Source organism: Rhinolophus sinicus, linkage group LG06, assembly GCF_036562045.2.
Source record: "Rhinolophus sinicus isolate RSC01 linkage group LG06, ASM3656204v1, whole genome shotgun sequence".
Taxonomy (NCBI): domain Eukaryota; kingdom Metazoa; phylum Chordata; class Mammalia; order Chiroptera; family Rhinolophidae; genus Rhinolophus; species Rhinolophus sinicus.
In genome coordinates, this window is record NC_133756.1 from 79,406,820 (window position 1) to 79,424,523 (window position 17,704).

The window sequence follows — 17,704 nt, forward strand, 5'->3', positions numbered from 1 at the left end:
AAAACAATGTATAAAAAATAAAGAAATTATATACAATGCCCTGGCTTTGCTCCCTGTACCTCAGATGGGTACACAGCTACACCCTCTTCTGGGACCCTATATCCCATTCTTTAAATCTCCCAGTGAGAGGGAAAATGGGCCCCAAATACGTAGATGTCAGGGCAAGAAGGGTCAGTGGGGGAAAGAAGATTCTGGGACCTGAGATGAAGGGCAGACTTTTACTCAAACACCTGGGTGCATATAGATGGGGTGTGTCTTTGTTTTTTGACCCCTTCCCAAGGGCAGGTGTATGGTGGCTAGGGGTTGGTGCCAAAGGGCCTATATGTGCTTGCTAGCCAACCTATACAAGTTGACCCACCCGCTCCCACCTGGAGGAGCCACTCACATCTTGAAATCTCTTCTCCAGAGTCAAACGGATGTTGGTCTCAATGCTGGTGCGTTTCTTCCTCTTCCTACCAAACACTTCACTGAGGTTGGAGTAAGAGCTGGGGGTACTCACTGAGGAGTCTGATGGAGAAGATTCTGTCAGGAGGTGAAAAAGCAGAGGAAGCTCAAAGAAGGGAATGCACAGCTGGTACTGTCTTAATGGATTTTGGGTCCAATAACTCTTTGGGGTGGGTTCTACAGTGATATTCTCAGGGCCAGGCCTCTCCCTTCGAGCTAGGGGAACCAAAACAGACCAAGAGCACTGCTTCTCCTCGTCGCTCTGGGAAAAGATCCTTCCTGACTTCCACAGCAGTGCCTCCACTGTTTGTGATCATGGTTCAGGTACACCATCAGTGTGTCCGGGTGTGAGTGGGTACACGCAGAGCTCCTACAAGTAACACTTCGGAGTCTGTCTTTTATAAGTATGCCTGATGTGAACACCAAGTATAATTTGAACTGGAACTTTGAGCTAAAAGCAATGGTACCCGTTGGTAGAATGTTGGTGTTTAAGCCATTTTCTTTTCAGTGTAAGTGTTAGAGCTAAGGCTGTGTGATCAATAGGCAGGGATATCCCTTAAGAAGGATTCAGGTGTCAGATGGAGGATCACACTAGAAATGACCTATAAGGTCCTTTCCCAAAGATCCTAAGAACCTCTGATCTTATCTCTCACTTAAATACTTCAATAAAAGCCACAGAAGTAGGAGGGAGCTTTCTTGCCCCCTCACATGTTTCCATGTGGAAGAACTTCTGAGAGGGTAACATCCCTGGCTGTCCACCCCACCCTTTCCACAGTAACCACAAATCCACAATCCACAAGTATCTATTGAATAGAGCCCAGCCCTGGCACTGGATCCTCTCCTTCCTTCTCAGCTAGACCAGTGGTTCTCAATTGGGTGATACTGTAGTACCACCACTCCCCAGGGGACATTTGGCAATATCTGGAGACATTTTGGGATGTCTCGACTGGGAGTGGGTGCTACTGGCATCTAGTGGATAGAGACCAAGGACGCTGCTAAATATCCTACAATTCATAGGACAGCACCCCAACACCAAAGATTATCTGGCCCAAGGTATTGATAGTGCCATAGTTGAGAAACTCTGTCCCATGGTATTTCTTGACAGCAAACTTCCATTCATCATTCCAAATATTTGTTCCTTAGCTTATGTCCTTGACCTGCTGGAATGCCTCCCTGGCCACCACACCTGAATGAATTCTCCTACAAACCCCACTCCTTCTGTAAGACTTTCCTGACCAGTCCAACTCACAGTAACTCCTTACCCTCTGAAAACCTACTCGAGAATTAGCCAGATAAAGAACTTCTGTTGTGTCTACTGCCTCCTCCTCCCAGTGAGACTCTAGAGAACCCACTTCCCTATCCCTCTGACCAAGACTTAGTCCAGAAAGCAATCTTGGATCTGCTCTGCAGACCAAACCTTTGTCTTTGGTGAACTGTCTTGAGGTCTAGGTTGGGTAGGTCTGGGTTAGGGAAGGGAATGGGTACAAGTCTTCATGGCCACAGACCTAAAGCCATGTCCTCCACAGGGCTTTCTCAGTAATTAAGCTGACATTTTCATCTTCACTAGCCTGTCTCCTGTGTCTTATTTCTCACTTGGTTTTAGACTCAGGAGGAGAACAAAAAGGTATTATGTATTGACTGCCTAAAGCCCCAACACACACAAGGCAATAGGCCCTTCCTTGTAGAATTCTCTAGGGCACCATCCATCCTCGTGTCCCTGAGGCCTACCTGCATCGCTCAGCCACTTCTCCAGCAGTGGCTTGAGCTTGCACATGTTCTTGAAGCTCAGATTGAGGGCCTCAAATCGCGAGATGGTGGTCTGGCTGAAGTCGTTGCCATACAGCTTTCCCATCGCCAGCCCCACGTCTCCCTGCACGTGGGGTAGAGAGGGAGGAAACTGGGAGACAGGCTCCTTCTCTTCTTGGTCTGCACCCCCCACCATCCTAGCACCAATCATGTACCCAGTGAGCCTTCAAGCACCCACCTATTGCCTTGGTTACTTTCTAGGTTTTTTTTTCCCTCTAAGATGGAGAATTGTTTTATTTCTCTCTGCAGACTCTGAGTGGGCTGTACCCACATGCCTGGCCCCTTGTATGGCTCTCATTTCTCTCCCCTCCACCAGCAATACCCTCAGTTTCCTTACAATTGGCAACTGTGTCCTATTCTCAGGGAACATAGGGATACAATGGGCTTGCCCCACAGCACATCAAACCTCAGCTTGCTTTTGAAACCTGCACTTGGGAAGCCCAGTTTCCATTCACTCAACCCAGTTTCTTCCATTACTTCCCACAGAACCAAACCTGTGTGAAACCCAGCTTAATGCGCCTCTGCTTGAAGGTCTTGGCAAACTTCTCCAGCTCCTCCAGGTCACTAGGCTCATCAGCCCCTCCAGAACTGGGTAAATGCTTGGGCACTGGGAGATGCTGGGACCCTTCCAGGTGAGGTTCTAAAGAGGATCCTGGCAGCCCAGAGCGCCCAACTGCCTAATAGGGAATACAAGCCAAGCAGATATACAAATAGTCAACAGATCACATGGCATTTTCTGATATTTCACACTAATAGGCTCACTTATAGGATGACCGCTCCCTGGCTACATTAGATTCCTGTTTTTTCAATGGCATGGAAGTGGAAATTGGAGTTTCTAGGAAGGGATAGCAAACACCTAGAACAGCTGGGTAGAAACAATAGGAGTGTGGGACTGGGAGGTGGCCTTTCTGGGTTTTAGTTTATGACTCACTATTTGATTCTGAGCAGGTATCTTCCTTCTTTCAGTTTCCCACCATAAGAGGAGCTAGCAAGGTTGTTTACAAATATTTCAAAAACAAATCTCAAGACAAGGAAAAGGTTGTTTGCTTTGCCTGTTTTTTTCCACAAAGTAAAGTTACTGAGGTGTTCAACAGGCATTAACTGAAGATAACAGAGGACATATGAGACTCATTACATTAATAGAATTTCCATACAATTTCAAACTCTGTGACTGCCATTTTACTTTCTAAACTATCATTTTCTTTCATGAGAGTGTTTTTTGTTTTTTTTGTGTTTTTTTTTTTTAATCAAAGGCATTCCAGTGCTATCCAAATGCACTTTGATTTCATTTGTGATTCTCAGGAGATATTGTTTCTTTATTTTATTTTCATAGAAAAAACGGACCATTAAACCTAGAATCCGTGTTGTACCCATTTGGGATCAGGAGTGAATTGAACTCATGATGACACCCGTCATTCCACAAAGAAGGAATGGAACCCAAATCAAGGGTTCCAGGCATTGTGTCCAGTGCAGGGGCCACCACCCATCATGTGGGTAATGTGACCTGAGCCTACCCTCTCCTCTCTCCTGCCCAGTTTACTCTTTCCCTAGACTGGGGTTAACTTTACTCCTCTCTTCCAAGATATTCAGATTTACCATTAAGATAGTCATCCTTATGATGAGGAAGGTAAAACGACCAGAAAGAAGTTACAGACTCTTTTCCCCGATGATGGGTCTTTTAGAACAGAATGATTGAAACCATTGTGGGTTCGGTCCTGTTTTGCAGGGAGGGGGTGGCATAGACCAGATCCTCAGGACAATGCCTCGATCCTTTTTGAGCCTTCCTTTTCATTAATTCATTGTTTTTTCATCTGACAAATACTGAGTGCTTTGCTAGACCTTCTCCTTCCCCCTACAGATCCAATCAGATGCCAAATTGCACTGATTCAACTTCCCCAAACATCTTCACATTTATTCCCTCCCCTCTATTCTTAATTTTATGACCCTAAGCCAGTCCATTATTACCACTGTCCAGGATGATCTTAATAACTTTCTAAACAGTGTCTCTGCTTCTGTTTCTCCCGGCTCTCATATTATAAGACGTAAGAGCTGATCTTGAGGAAAGCCAGCAGGTGTTGCCTTTTCTATTGGCCACTAGATGGCACCTTCCTTCCACATGTCTTCAATGGACTCTCTAGCCTTCTAAGGCCAGGACCCTTAGTGATCCATGGGGATCTTAGCATAGAGGAGGGACATTACGATCTGTGCAATCATTCCCAACTCTTCTGCACATCCATTTCTGCAGTCATCTCATGCAGCTGTGCAGGTTATTAATTGTGTAGATAGGGGAGGACTGGCAGCTACAATAAAGCTCCTGCTACTCTTGCCAAGCCATACACCCTGACGTGAGGCAGCATCTTAGCCAGAGGAAGAGGTGCCTTTTTTCTAATTGGCAAACAGGTGCTGTGTAGAAACAAGGCAGCTCTGCAAATGACTGCTCCTGAAAGATCTTAGTCCTGACCCGCACATGTGCCCACTGCAGGAGGCAGTCTAGAATAGTGGGTCTTAAGTGGGCCCAGAGATAAGAGCCACTGGCTTTGTGCTCTCAGAACATCAGGCCTATGGGACTCTGGTCTTCCCCGGGCTTGTGAGCGCCCAGGTAGAGCTGGAAGTCACCTTGGCATCCCTGCAAAGTGAGCTGACCTCTGGTTCTGAGATGAGTGATGCTAGGTCCTGATCTGGGCTAGAGAGGAGTTCCTGTATTATGGAGCAGGCTAGCCCAGGAGCTGAGATCTCTGGGTTCTCTTTCTGGCTGTACCAGTGATATTGGGTCAAGCATTTCCCCTGGCAGTGGCGTAGATTTTCCCATGTGCCAACATGGCTAATCCCCTGCTATTTCCTTTTTCCAGAGGGGTAAGTGCATCATCAATGGATTGAGGGAATACCAATGAGCTTAACTCTGTCAAGAACCAAGACATTTCTAGAGGAAACAGAAAGAATGTGGTTGTTTACCTGGGACACCAGGCCAGGTCCAGTCTGTGGGAGCAAGAGAGAGCTTTGTTGCTGTGGAAAGGGGAGAAGATTTGGCTGCAGACCTGGGTGAAAGGGGAGGGACAAAGGAACAAACGAATAAAATCCAGGCCATCTGAAAGACATGCTCTGCAACTTTGGAACCATGATAACTGTCCCCACCCTTGCTACATAATCAGGTCCCTCAACCCACCTCAAGCCCTGTGGAGAGGTCTCCACAGGAACTGCCAGGCATTGCCACACACAGGTGGAGGAGAATCAGACACAGAGATAAACATATGTAAACAGCAGTCCCCAAACCAGTCCTTCTGCTTGCCTGTCTGCCTGGGGTGGTGCAAAGGCTGAGGAGGGTCAAGACAATCTGCTCTGGGAACTGATAACCAGAGCTGGAGAAAACCAAGAGGGAAGGAGATGCAGAGGTGACTACTAAGAATTCAAGCTGAAGCTGGGAATTTCTATTTTGCCTGCAGAAGTTGTTAAGACAGTTACAAAAGCCTAGCCAAATCTGTAAGGATATCAAAACAAGTGGATGAGGCTATACAGCTCCAAAGGGCAGTGGACCATTGGGTAGAGGCTCTTGGCAGGACATCTTATACTTGGGAGGAAGGTCTGAAGGAGAAGAGATCAGGGGCTAAGCATCTGGAAATTCTATCTGGTGATATGGACTATACCTGCTCATTGTATTGCCTAAGGACCACTTTTTCCTTACCTCTCCAGGAAAACTGTCCATGAAGGGCTCTGCCTGGTTGGTGGTTGTGACAGTGGCCTCCCTCCAGGAAGGGACACAGCCAGGAGCTCTCACTCTCACTGTGGGGAGGAGCCATCAAACTACCAAAGCAGACAATGGGGTGGGTCACCCCAATCACTCAACAGAGCAGAACCTTGGGGTCTCTGTTGGGGTCACTGATGTACAGCATCTGCTGATGCTGACCTTTATGCTCCTCAGTCTAAAAAAGTCAGGACTTAATTTTTTCTTATTAAAATAAATGGGCAAGAACCCTGTACTGGGAGTCCAGAGGCCTGAGTTCTAATCGTAATCTGACATTTATGTTGTGCTTGGAGTGTACAAAACCTTTTCGTATGTATTATTTCAAATAACCCTCAATAACCTTGTGAGGTAGAACTTTACTATTTTTCCATTTTTATGGTGGAGAAAATGAAAACTCAGAGAGATTAAAGTAAGTTTCCAAAGGACACACATTTAGTAACTTTTACCAGTGAGATTTTCTGATTCCAAATTTTGAATTGGTTTTTTGTTTGTTTTTGTTCTTTGCCCTGAATCATACGTTGGCCTTATTTGTTATATGCCTGGGCCAATTTCACATCACTAGCTTCCATACAGAAACTGAATTAAGTGTTATCTCCCCTTTCTTATTCCAGGAGTATGATATATATATATATATATATATATATATATATATATATATATATATATATATATATATATATCATATATATATGATTTAGCCAAAATAAGTACTTAAAGGTTCAAATATGTTCTCATTTATCATCATAGTAATACTCTAAGATGCCTTGGAAACTAAGGATAGGGCCTGTAATTTGGGAGGGTGCTAAGGAAAGAAGACACAGTTCAATTTTGTTTGGATTCTAGAGCTTATACTTCTTCCATCACTTTTGGATTGACTTGGTGGAAATAAGACCGGGAGAAGCAGTACTGTGATGGCCAAGAGCATGGTTTCAGACAGACTGTTCTGGACCTTTCTAGTAGGTCACCATAGCATACCTACTGCACAAGGTTATTCTGAAAAATAAATCAGGAAAATCACTCAGCAGAGCTCCTGGCATATCATGCTCAAGAAATGTTAGCCATTGTTATGAATATTCTAATTCCTTTGCTCTTGTCCAAGGAGGTATTCTCTGGTAACAATTTCCCAGCCAAAGAAAACCTGAAAACCCTGTCTACAGCCTTTGGGTGGCACTGCTGCTCTACCCAAAGAGAATCATAGTAAAGCATCTGAGGGGTATTTCCAAGGAATTGCGACTTGTCTGTACTGCATTTCCCAAGGAGTACCTCCTTCCTTGGACCACCCCAGTTCTGTACCACGCTTATACCTTCAGTCTCAAGTGGCCATGAAATTGAGGAAGATAGAGGAGAAGCAGAGAAGGAGACTCAGACCAGAGGGGGAATGACAGGGTCCCTTCCTCAGGCCTTGATGTGGAAAAGCTGGTCTTAATACTACTAGAGGGCTAAGCTACTCACCCATATCTCACATTTGGGCTTCCTCATCCAGTAAGCAGCAGCAGCACTTTACTGAACTCGGTCTATATGGAAAACCCCAGGGTTCTTACCTTGCTGCCCAGGTTGGGTCTGAGATAGCAGAAACTGGGATACAGATTGTAAGTGTCCAGGAACCAGTACGAGCTGCTGGAGGGGATGGAGGGAAGTCATATCCTGGATGTGGGGAGATACAAACATCACAGAATTTACAAGTTAGGGGTGTCAGCTCCATCTGTCTGTTGCCCGTCTGTCCCTTGGGTCTCCAGACTCTAAGAATTTACGGACAGTGACCTTATCTTATGCCTCTGTGTATCCCTACTGTCTGGCACATAGTAGCTACTCCATTCATGCTGGTGTTATTACAGCTCAGCCAACCAGTGCTGTGCAACTTATTGTCACTTAAATCTTGCCTTATTATTAAACTTTTGTGTGTGTCAGTCCTGTCTCCCAGCTAGACTATAAATTCCCTGGGACACAGACTAAGTATTACCCGTCTCTCAGAAGTTTACCCTAGAAACAACAAGCAATCCTAGTTGTCCTTTGTTGTGTTGTTTTTTTTTTAAACTCTCGCTACTTCATTATGCTAAAAGCCATGGCTTGGACATTTTCTGGGCCTGAACCTTTCCTGGAGGAAGATGACAAGTTATTAGTTCTTAATATAACCAATTTGATTAAATAGCAAGTCCATTTCCCCTGGGTTCCTCCCACCAGCCCAGGAAATGGAAATACCAATCCCAGTACTTGGAGGCATCTGAGAGTCCTCTGTGATCTAAACCTCCAGGGCTCTGTGCCCTCATGTACCTTAAGTCTGTGCAAAAATAAAAGATTTGGTAAACTCTTGCTGAATGAAGACGTGAAGGAATGGATGCACATTCTAGTGTGAACTATGACTGGACAAGGAGCGGCTCTTTCTTCCCCAGGTGATCCAGACAAAGACAGGGCTCACCGCATGGACGTCCTCTCAGACATTGGTGGTTAGTGTTTCAGGATCTCTTTCCTCCCTGCACCAGCACTCAGTTCTAGTTTGGCTTTGATGTAAAAACTTGGGGATGGAGAGTGAGCCCATTGGGGACAAAAATTCTCTATACTTGTATCAGTAGCTGTCATTATAGGGCTCCTTTGAATGTGGCTGGCTAACACCAGCCCCATAGCTGCTAGGTCTGTCGTTTTGGCAAGCTTGCCTCCTTTTTATCCCAGATAGGTAGAGACTCACATAACTAGCCAGGCTTCACTTTGAAGAGAACTGTTTTGTAACCCCACCCCCATCCCAGGCCTCTAATCTCTTTCTCACATTCCCCACAGGGGATTCTTTAGACCAATATAGATTCACTGAGTGCCAAGTCTAGAGGTCAAACCTTTTGCAGAAGGCTTGGATTAAACTCGCTGGCCTACAGAGAATGTCAGGACTCCCTGACATGAGCTGGCATTTACCCCAGACATTTGGTTTCCAGATGTCATGGCAGGTCCTTGACTCATGTGGCATGGCCCATGCGCGAGGGTCTGCTGCAAGGAGTCACTGAGATCCTCAGTTTTAATCTGTAAGTGGAGGCAGCACAGTGTCAGTTGTGGGCATCCCCAGGCTAACAGAAAAGGAAGCTTTGAGGAGAACAAGCAGGAGATGAGTGATAAGCCCAGGGAGGAAAGAGCTAGCACAGAGCCTGCCAGGCTGCAGCTTGATTTCCCCGCCTGTGTGTGCCTTTTAGGCCAGGGCTGCTGGTAGGAGCCAGAGCTGAGTGGCCCTCTGGAGTACTAATCTGCAAGATGGGGACTCCACTTAGATCTGTCATTCCTAAACACCATTCTAGGGGCTGTGCTGATACATAGTGTAATTTATGCTCTTCCACATTGAAATAAGAAAAAATAAGGATACTATAGTGACTTGAAAATTTTCTTTTCTTTTCCTTTTTTTTTTTTTTTAATTTATTGGGGTGACAATTGTTAGTAAAGTTACACAGATTTCAGGTGTACGATTCTGTATTACATCATCTATAAATCCCATTGAGTGTTCACCACCCAGAGTCAGTTCTCCTTCCATCACCATATATTCGATCCCCCTTACCCTCATCTCCCACCCCCCACCCCCCACCCCCTTACCCTCTGGTAACCACTAAACTATTGTCTGTGTCTATGAGTTTCTGTTTCTCATTTGTTTGTCTTGTTCTTTTGTTGTTTTTGGTTTATGTACCACATATCAGTGAAATTACATGGTTCTCTGCTTTTTCTGTCTGACTTATTTCGCTCAGCATTACACTCTCAAGATTCATCCATGTTGTCACAAATGTTCCTATATCATCTTTTCTACACATTGGAATACTATTCGGCGGTAAGAAAATTTTATTTTAAATCTGAGATGATCTTTATTTCTTGGAGGGAATATGTTAAAATTCCTTTTATGAAATGATGGTGATCCTAAATGATATTTTAAAAACTTCCCACCTCACAAAGTGCAAAATTGGCAACCCTTAATCAATCTCCCCCATATTCTGGTTTTTATTTTCCCAGTTCACAAAATCCCAAAGTCTGGGAACCACTGATCTGATAGACCAGCTTCCCCTCCATCCCCCCTTGTTTTTCACACCTTCCTGTCCAATGCATGCTAAGCTACCACTGCAGCCCTCTTTGCCTGTGTGGCTTTGGTGACCATCTTTGCCTGTCTCCCTACAGGCAGGGACATGTCTCCCTCATAGTCCCTGCTGCAGTTGTAGCCTGAGGGGTCTGTGGTAGTTTCCAAATTTTCTCCAGGCTCTACCACTCTTCAGTGACAGCACCAACCACCCACTCATGGGTTTCCAGGTGTCCAAGAGCAGGGCAGGAAGCACTACTTGTGCCCACCTTTCCACCCACCCTGAGAACAACTACATACCCTCTTGCAGCTTTTCAGGAAATACATGGGGGTAGGGCAGCTAAGTGACTTTGAGTTCATATAATATGACTTATAAAAGACATTGAGGAGATCCTCTGATGGAAACTCTTGGCCATAGATATCCTGGCTTAAACCATTTTCTTGGTCTACACTGAGAATGTCACTGAGATCCTGGAATCTTTCCTGTCGGTATTAGTTTAACCCAAGTTAAAGGTTCAGAATAACAGCTATACTTATGCTTAATCCCTGTGAAAAAATGGTGCTTTGGATCACTAGAGAAAAAAAATCCCTTTGGTTGGAGAGTTAGGAAGATCCTATGAAGTGACATTAGAGACTGAGAAGGAAGCTGATGTCCTAAATATGGTGTCTTGCAGATAATGGAAACCTAATGCGTGTTAATCGAATAAAAGACACAAATGGAACCCATCTTTCCATAGTCTCCAGGGGGACACAATGAGGAAAATAATGAAATGGGAGCTAGACCTTATTTCTATTCCTAACTCTAACTTACTACTATGTAACCTTGAGCAATCATTCAGCCTCTATGGCACTCAATTTCCTCCTCTGTTATATGATTCTACATGATTATTATTCCCCTTTCAGTCCTAAAACGAAATTACAAATTACAATTCACTAGTGCATTTGGCAGACTGAGCTAGTCCAGGCTGCTGCAGTGTTCTTAGATGGAGATCTAGAAAGCACCAAGAAGCCCTGGCTGCACCGAAATTGGTAAGAGGATGCTTCTTGTATGGACAATTTTTACAAATCATTCCTCTCACCTAAGGAGACTATTCTGGAGCCTTGGAAGCACAGAGGAGGAAGGAAGAGAGAAAGAAGTAGCACAGTGGGCACAGAGAGTAAGGCTTTCTGAAAACTCGAGAAGCACGGCCACCAGGTCATGATCTCAGCACAACCCCAATCCCTGTTCCCCAGTGCCCCTCAGCTCTTCCCACCCACTCTTGGCATCGCTGTTTAAGACGCTCTGGTGTCCTAATTCTTCCCCCAGAAATTGGAATTTTCACAGCCTAAATTACAGAGAAACATTTGTTAGCAGGTTTTCAAAAGCTAGAAATAGAAGACAAACTACTTATTTAAAACCATCAACAACAAAAACCTTAAGCCTTGTTCTGAGAGGAAGTTTTACTTAAGCAAAGCCTTTTGGCCAGCCTCCCCTCCCCACATCACCCTTTTGCATCCCTCACCCCAGAGAGGGATAGGTAAGGCAGGATGAAGGAAGGGAGACGGGGGAGAACTTGGAAAAGTGGAGCTGGTGGAACCACCTTGGGCAGTTTGGCCTTGCTCCAGCTTGGAGGCAAGTGGCAGGGCTCCCTTAGAGACTCATTATGCTCAGTGGAGAGATAAGGAGGGGCAGCTATGACAGAGCTTGAAAACATGTGCTTTGCCTCCAACCTGAGCACTATCTGTTAGAATCAGTGCCAGGTCTTCCTGCAACACTTAATTTCAGAAACAAGAGCCATCATAAAAGAAAACTCACCCTTTCATCTGCTTCCTGGATCAATTGCCCCTCAAACTCTTTTAGGGGCACTGCCCACCTCCCAGTTCTGAAAATGAAATGCCTAATAGCAGAAAGTTCCTTTGGGTGTTAGTTAGTCTGTGGTGTTCTGTTATTCTTCTGAGTATTTTCTTTGCCAACCTTTTACTCCTTTATTTTTCATAATTCATTACCCCTTGGGCGTGTGTTGCTGACAGTAACCCCCAAAGAAGACAATCCTAAACAAACCAAAGTGAAGGACAATAATGGAGACTTCTTTTTCTATGGCAAGTTCTAACATTTCTGCTTTGGTCGGTGGGTCTCAGACAGAGCAGAGTTGGAATAAGAGGGAAGCAGATACAGCATCAACTCACTCCCTGTAGCATACTTCTCAGAAAGTGGGCTCAGAAACTAAGAAATTCAGAAATAAAGTCCTCCACAAATCAAAAAATCAATTTTACAGCTGTCGAATGGAAAAGATTGGAGCCTTTCCAGGCAACTGGGTGTTGGCTGTGGATCTGGTGAGATAGAGAAACTTCTGTTGGATCCTACTGACTTCTAATGTGAGAACCGGAGGCAAATTGGATGAAAACCCAATTTCCCCTGTACTTGTGAAAACCCAACCAAACCCACAGTCTGCCTGGAATCGTGAAGATTGTCTCCAGGGTCCTTTTGGTGGTTCTTCTCACGCAAGTGGAATATTTCTCCAGACTCTACTTGAGATGAACTAATCCCTGGGGACATGGGCCACCACAGAGAGCTCTGCCCTGTCACCGCCACTGATCATTCTATCCATATATTAGACAAGGTTTGTTAGCTTAGGATCTTCTCCACCCACTGTACTGTGCAAAAGGTATTACACTGAGTTTGGGCAGTGACCAGGGAGGTAAAAAGGTCTCATGGGTGATTATCTTTTCTAATCCAAGTGAACTGTTTGACATCACCTGCTTTAGATAGCAGTAGCCTCATTCTGGAAAGAGAGAGCCCCTTCTAAGGATCTGGAAGCCCTTCACACTTTCCTTACTTGGCTTCATCTCCCAACCAGGAGGTGTGGGGACAAGTGTTTACCTTTCTATCTCATGGAGGCCCAGAGAGCTTGAAAGATGGGTATAAAGTTATATAACTAAACACTGGCAAAACTATGACAAAGGAATGGTCCTCTGACCCTCCCTTGGTGCTTTTTCTGCAAAACAATACTATAAACCTTCCAGATAGAAGAGAAAATAGATGATACAAGATGAAGAAGATGGTGTCCTGGCCCCCGACACACCTGGACTTACTTACTAACCAACTGTTTTAGGGTCATACGATTGGGTGTGAGGGGACTGGGTATCATCCTTAGCCCCCTCCCCATGACATTTTTACCTGGCTTTCTCTGGGGGAAGAACAGCCCTACACTAATGAATATATCACTGGTGATGAAAATGATCAAAGCTGCTGTCCCAGTTGCGTAATTCGTTTGTGGAAAATGTTTCATAAACATTTCACAAGAAGGAGGATTTCAAAGCATGAACATCTCTCAACCTGCCTTCAATTACAGGCAAGTTTTTTTTCTTTTCTTTCTCTTCCCCCCATAGTTCCCCCCACACACACACACACACACATTTCTGCCTAGCATTGAGGAAGAGTTTCTGTTTTGTAACTGATTTATAAAGGGTTGGAAAACATGTTGTTCATGAAAATATCCTAAAAATTTATCTCAAGTGGTGGAATGGGGAGGCAGGTAACTCATCTCAGGTGAAGAAGGCTGAAAACTATCCAAGAGGTGTTGTCTGGATTTTCGTTTGGAGGACTCTCCTTGCTCCGTGGCTTTTGGCTGTTCTTGGTGAGCAAGGTTCCTGCCTCTTTAGATACCTCTGGAAGTGTCTGGAGAGATGGCCTCAGCCAGTCCCTGGTCTCTAGACAGACCTATGATAGACCAACCTAGATGCACCTTTACCCATGCACACTGGGATCTTCTCCCCGACAGGACCAAACTTCTAGACAAAGGAGTGATGCACAACAGGAGACATGGGGCCCTTTAATAAACTAAAGGCTCCTCAGGAGGCTGGGGCCACTTGGAGTTGCTACCTCCTGAAAAGAAACTTCCCAGAAAAAGCATCCTTTTTTTTTCTTCTTGCACCTACTCTGGAATTGCAACAAGCTTATCAGTCATGTTATTTAATGCTTTGACTTCAGTTCTTAGGACATAGCATTGCTAGTGCTAACATATATGAGAGAAATCCCATTATTTTAAGCCAATAAAAGTTTTCTTCTCCTTCTAGAATGTAAGTCCATGAATTCAAGTTTAAAAATTCTAGGAAAGGGGTTGTGCCCTCATCAAAGACACATCCTCACAAATATTTCATGGTGCAGAGGAACTGAACAACTTTAACCATTGTATTACTTCATGGCCCTCCTGAGATTTCAGCAGCAACCCCTGCAGTTTAGGAGGTGGACTGATGGGAGTTCTCTCTTTTGATCCTGATCCCCTTTGAATCAGAGTCTTCTGATTCTTCTGGTAGAGCACAGAACTACTACTGTCTTGGGAGGAGTACCACATAGAACTGTCGATTTGCCCTCAGAGAGGGCTGTTCTGGCCCCAAGTAAGTGAAATGGCAGGAAGTAGAGGGTACAGTAGGGGGTACAAAATGCTGAGCATGGTCTTTGAATCAAACTCTGAAAACCGTTTCTGAGCCCAGTGGCTATTCTTGGGAAGTGTCTGGTGTATGAATGCAGTTTGTCATCACAGTGGGTTCTTCTGCATACACCTGGGCTGCCTATCATGGAAGGACTCTGCTGCCCTTTACAGAGCAAGGGATGATTAAAAGGAAACATGACACCCAGGAATAAGCACAGAGCTCAGAACCAACAAGGAGACCTGACTTTGGGTTGCATCCCTGCTTCTAACTAGTTGCATGATCTAATATCAAGTTACTTTACTAATTTCTCTAGGCCTAGATTACTCCTTTACATTAGGAAGGAAACGGACTAGATGGAATCTACTTGAGAAATGTATAATGTGTAACAGAGAGAGTAGGAGCAGACTTGTGAGTATGTAAGCATGCTTCCGGTATCACTAGGCCCATTTACAGATGAAAAGACAGGCTTGGGGATGTTAGGGAACCTGCTTAAAGTCACACTGCTGGTAAACAATAGAACTGAGATTTCCATCCAAATCTATCTGCACATGGTTCTACACAAACCTAACTCTCACTTCCTGTTTGTGATGGAATCACAGAATCATAGACTCTTCAAGGTAGCTTAGTGCACATTGTACCCGATGCACGGCAGACATTCAACAAGTGTTGATTCTCTTCCTTCCCCGTTAGAACTGGAAGGAAATGTAGTTATCACCTGGTCCAAATGGTTAATTTTACAACTATGACTCCTAAAGACCAGAGGGGGGAAATAACTTGCTCAGTACAACACAGCTAGAATCGCAGCCAAGTCAGGCCTGGAGACCAAACCAGGGCCAATTAGGACAGATCTCCTAACTCCCCACCCAGTATTTAGTCCATTACATTGCACTGCAGCCTGGCTTCTGCCTTTTCTTTCTATCACTTCAATGTTATTGCCCTACTCGGACTCCTGTAATAACTCTAATCACATCGCTCTCATGAGATTCAATCTCAGTCAAGAGAAAAGTCCCCACTCAGAGTTCTCAATTACACAGGGTAAGGTTTAGTTACAGTCGAAAGACACATCTATTTGATTTGATAACATAATGTACTTGTCTTGGGAACCAGCATCGTGTATTTCCTTGACTCTCACATGTATGCATTAACTCCAGCAGTTGATATTTGTTCTTTCCCTCCTTTGTTATGAGGAAAATCAGTGGGGAGGGAAAAAAGAAAAAACTCAGTCATGCCATGAAATCCCCATCTCAGTGTATATTTTATTAATGAAAATTTCTAAAGGAAACTTATGAAAGAAAGGGCAGATGCCCTGCTCATCCTGGACACACACACACACACACGCACACACACACACAGAGCACCAACTTGTGGTTGTGGTTGTGAAGAACTACACAGGTTAGTTCCATGAGCATCAGCTCAAGAAAGAGAGAAAGTAATATGTTTTTAGCACTTTAGAGATTAAAAAGCACTTCCAAATGTATAGTCATTTATTCTTCATGATAATTCAATGTGGGAAACAATCTTATCAAACTGTTTTTGTAGATGTAGGAACCAAGACTAGGAGGATTTAAGTAACACATCCACTGTCACACAGCCAAGAGGAGCAGAGCCTGACTTTCCACTTGGGTCTTTGGTCTTCAGACTCTGCCGTCTTCTGCCTATACTACTTGGTGATGTAGTCCCACTGGGCTCCCACCCAGAAATGTGCTACTGACACATTTCTCCTCTGTGTGCCGTTTGTTTTCACATATGGTGCACACTTGGTGTAAACATTTCCACAAGTGTAGTATGGGAATTTCACATGCCTGTGAGGCCTACATAATTATTGAAAAGTCAAGTTTGCAACAAATCTGAAGTGGATTCTCTTTTGCATTTCCTGGGTGACTGCTTGTGACCTGGAAGCCTGTCACCGAAAGTCTGAGATTGGTTATAAATGCAAGTAAACAATTTTCCCTGGTAATTTTCATCTTTGGGAACAGTCTTTTAGTAAGGGTAAGGTCCTTTTCTTTTGTATTCCCATGGCACCCCAAAGTGAGACACCTCTTATGGCCCTATGACCCCAGGTCTGCTCTGACAGCAGTGGGATAGACAGTTTCCCATGTAGCATTCTTTAAACATAGATTTCCTCCCCATAAAGGTCCCCTTCCCAGTTCAGTTTAGTTCAACAAACATTTAGTATGCACTTCTTGTAAACCAAGAGGAACAAGGTACACAAAGATTAATAGGGACCTCCCAGATCAATTAGGAGATGGCAAGATCACCTAATAAGCAATACTTACAGCGATCAGAAGTATGTACAGTGGTAGCATGGAAAGACTGCGATTCTCTTTATCAGGGCAGAATACAGTTAGAAAAGGGGGAATGAGATAAGGAAATCTCCAAAGAAGAAAACTCCTTCTGAGCAGCCCAGGGGAGGCAAAGAAGGGCATGCCACACAACGAGATACCACCTCACCCCAGTCAGAATGGCGATCATCAACAAGACAAATAGTAACAACTGTTGGAGAGGCTGTGGAGAAAAAGGAACCCTCATACCCTGTTGGTGGGAATGCAGATTGGTGCAGCCGCTATGGAAGGCAGTGTGGAGGGTCCTCAAAAAATTAAAAATAGAATTCCCATATGACCCAGCAATCTCTCTCCTGGGTATCTACCCCAAAAATCTGAAAACATTTATCTGTAAAGATATATGTGCTCTGATGTTCATTGCAGCTTTATTTACTATTATTATTATTATTATTTTATTTATTGGGGTGACAATTGTTAGTAAAATTACATAGATTTCAGGTGTACAATTCTGTATTATATCATCTATAAATCCCATTGTGTGTTCACCACCCAGAGTCAGTTCTCCTTCCATCCCCATATATTTGATCCCCCTTTACCCTCATCTCCTACCCCCCTCCCCCCTTACCCTCTGGTAACCACTAAACTATTGTCTGTGTCTATGAGTTTTTGTTTCTCATTTGTTTGTCTTGTTCTTATGTTGTTTTGGTTTATATACCACATATCAGTGAAATCATATGCTTCTCTGCTTTTTCTGTCTGACTTATTTCGCTTAGCATTATACACTCAAGATCCATCCATGTTGTCACAAATGTTCCTATATCATCTTTTCTTACCACCGAATAGTATTCCATTGTGTATATATACCACAACTTCTTTATCCACTCATCTATCGAAGGACATTTTGGTTGTTTCCATGTCTTGGCCACCGTAAACAAAGCTGCAATGAACATTGGAGCACACGTGTCTTTATGGATAAATGTTTTCAGA

At 44.2% G+C, this 17,704-nt stretch overlaps 1 protein-coding gene across 1 annotated transcript in view; it reads right to left on the reverse strand.

Moving 5' to 3' along the window:
- POU2F3 (POU class 2 homeobox 3) overlaps positions 1-17,704 on the reverse strand; it is a 90,773-nt gene that overhangs the window by 13,358 nt on the left and 59,711 nt on the right. Inside the window, exons 3-8 of the mRNA XM_074335329.1 lie at positions 8,891-8,995; positions 7,531-7,633; positions 5,203-5,285; positions 2,745-2,927; positions 2,173-2,314; positions 386-522 (exon numbers count right to left, since the gene is read on the reverse strand). Coding sequence (XP_074191430.1) covers positions 386-522; positions 2,173-2,314; positions 2,745-2,927; positions 5,203-5,285; positions 7,531-7,633; positions 8,891-8,995 — 753 coding nt within the window. The remainder of the gene's footprint in view (positions 1-385; positions 523-2,172; positions 2,315-2,744; positions 2,928-5,202; positions 5,286-7,530; positions 7,634-8,890; positions 8,996-17,704) is intronic.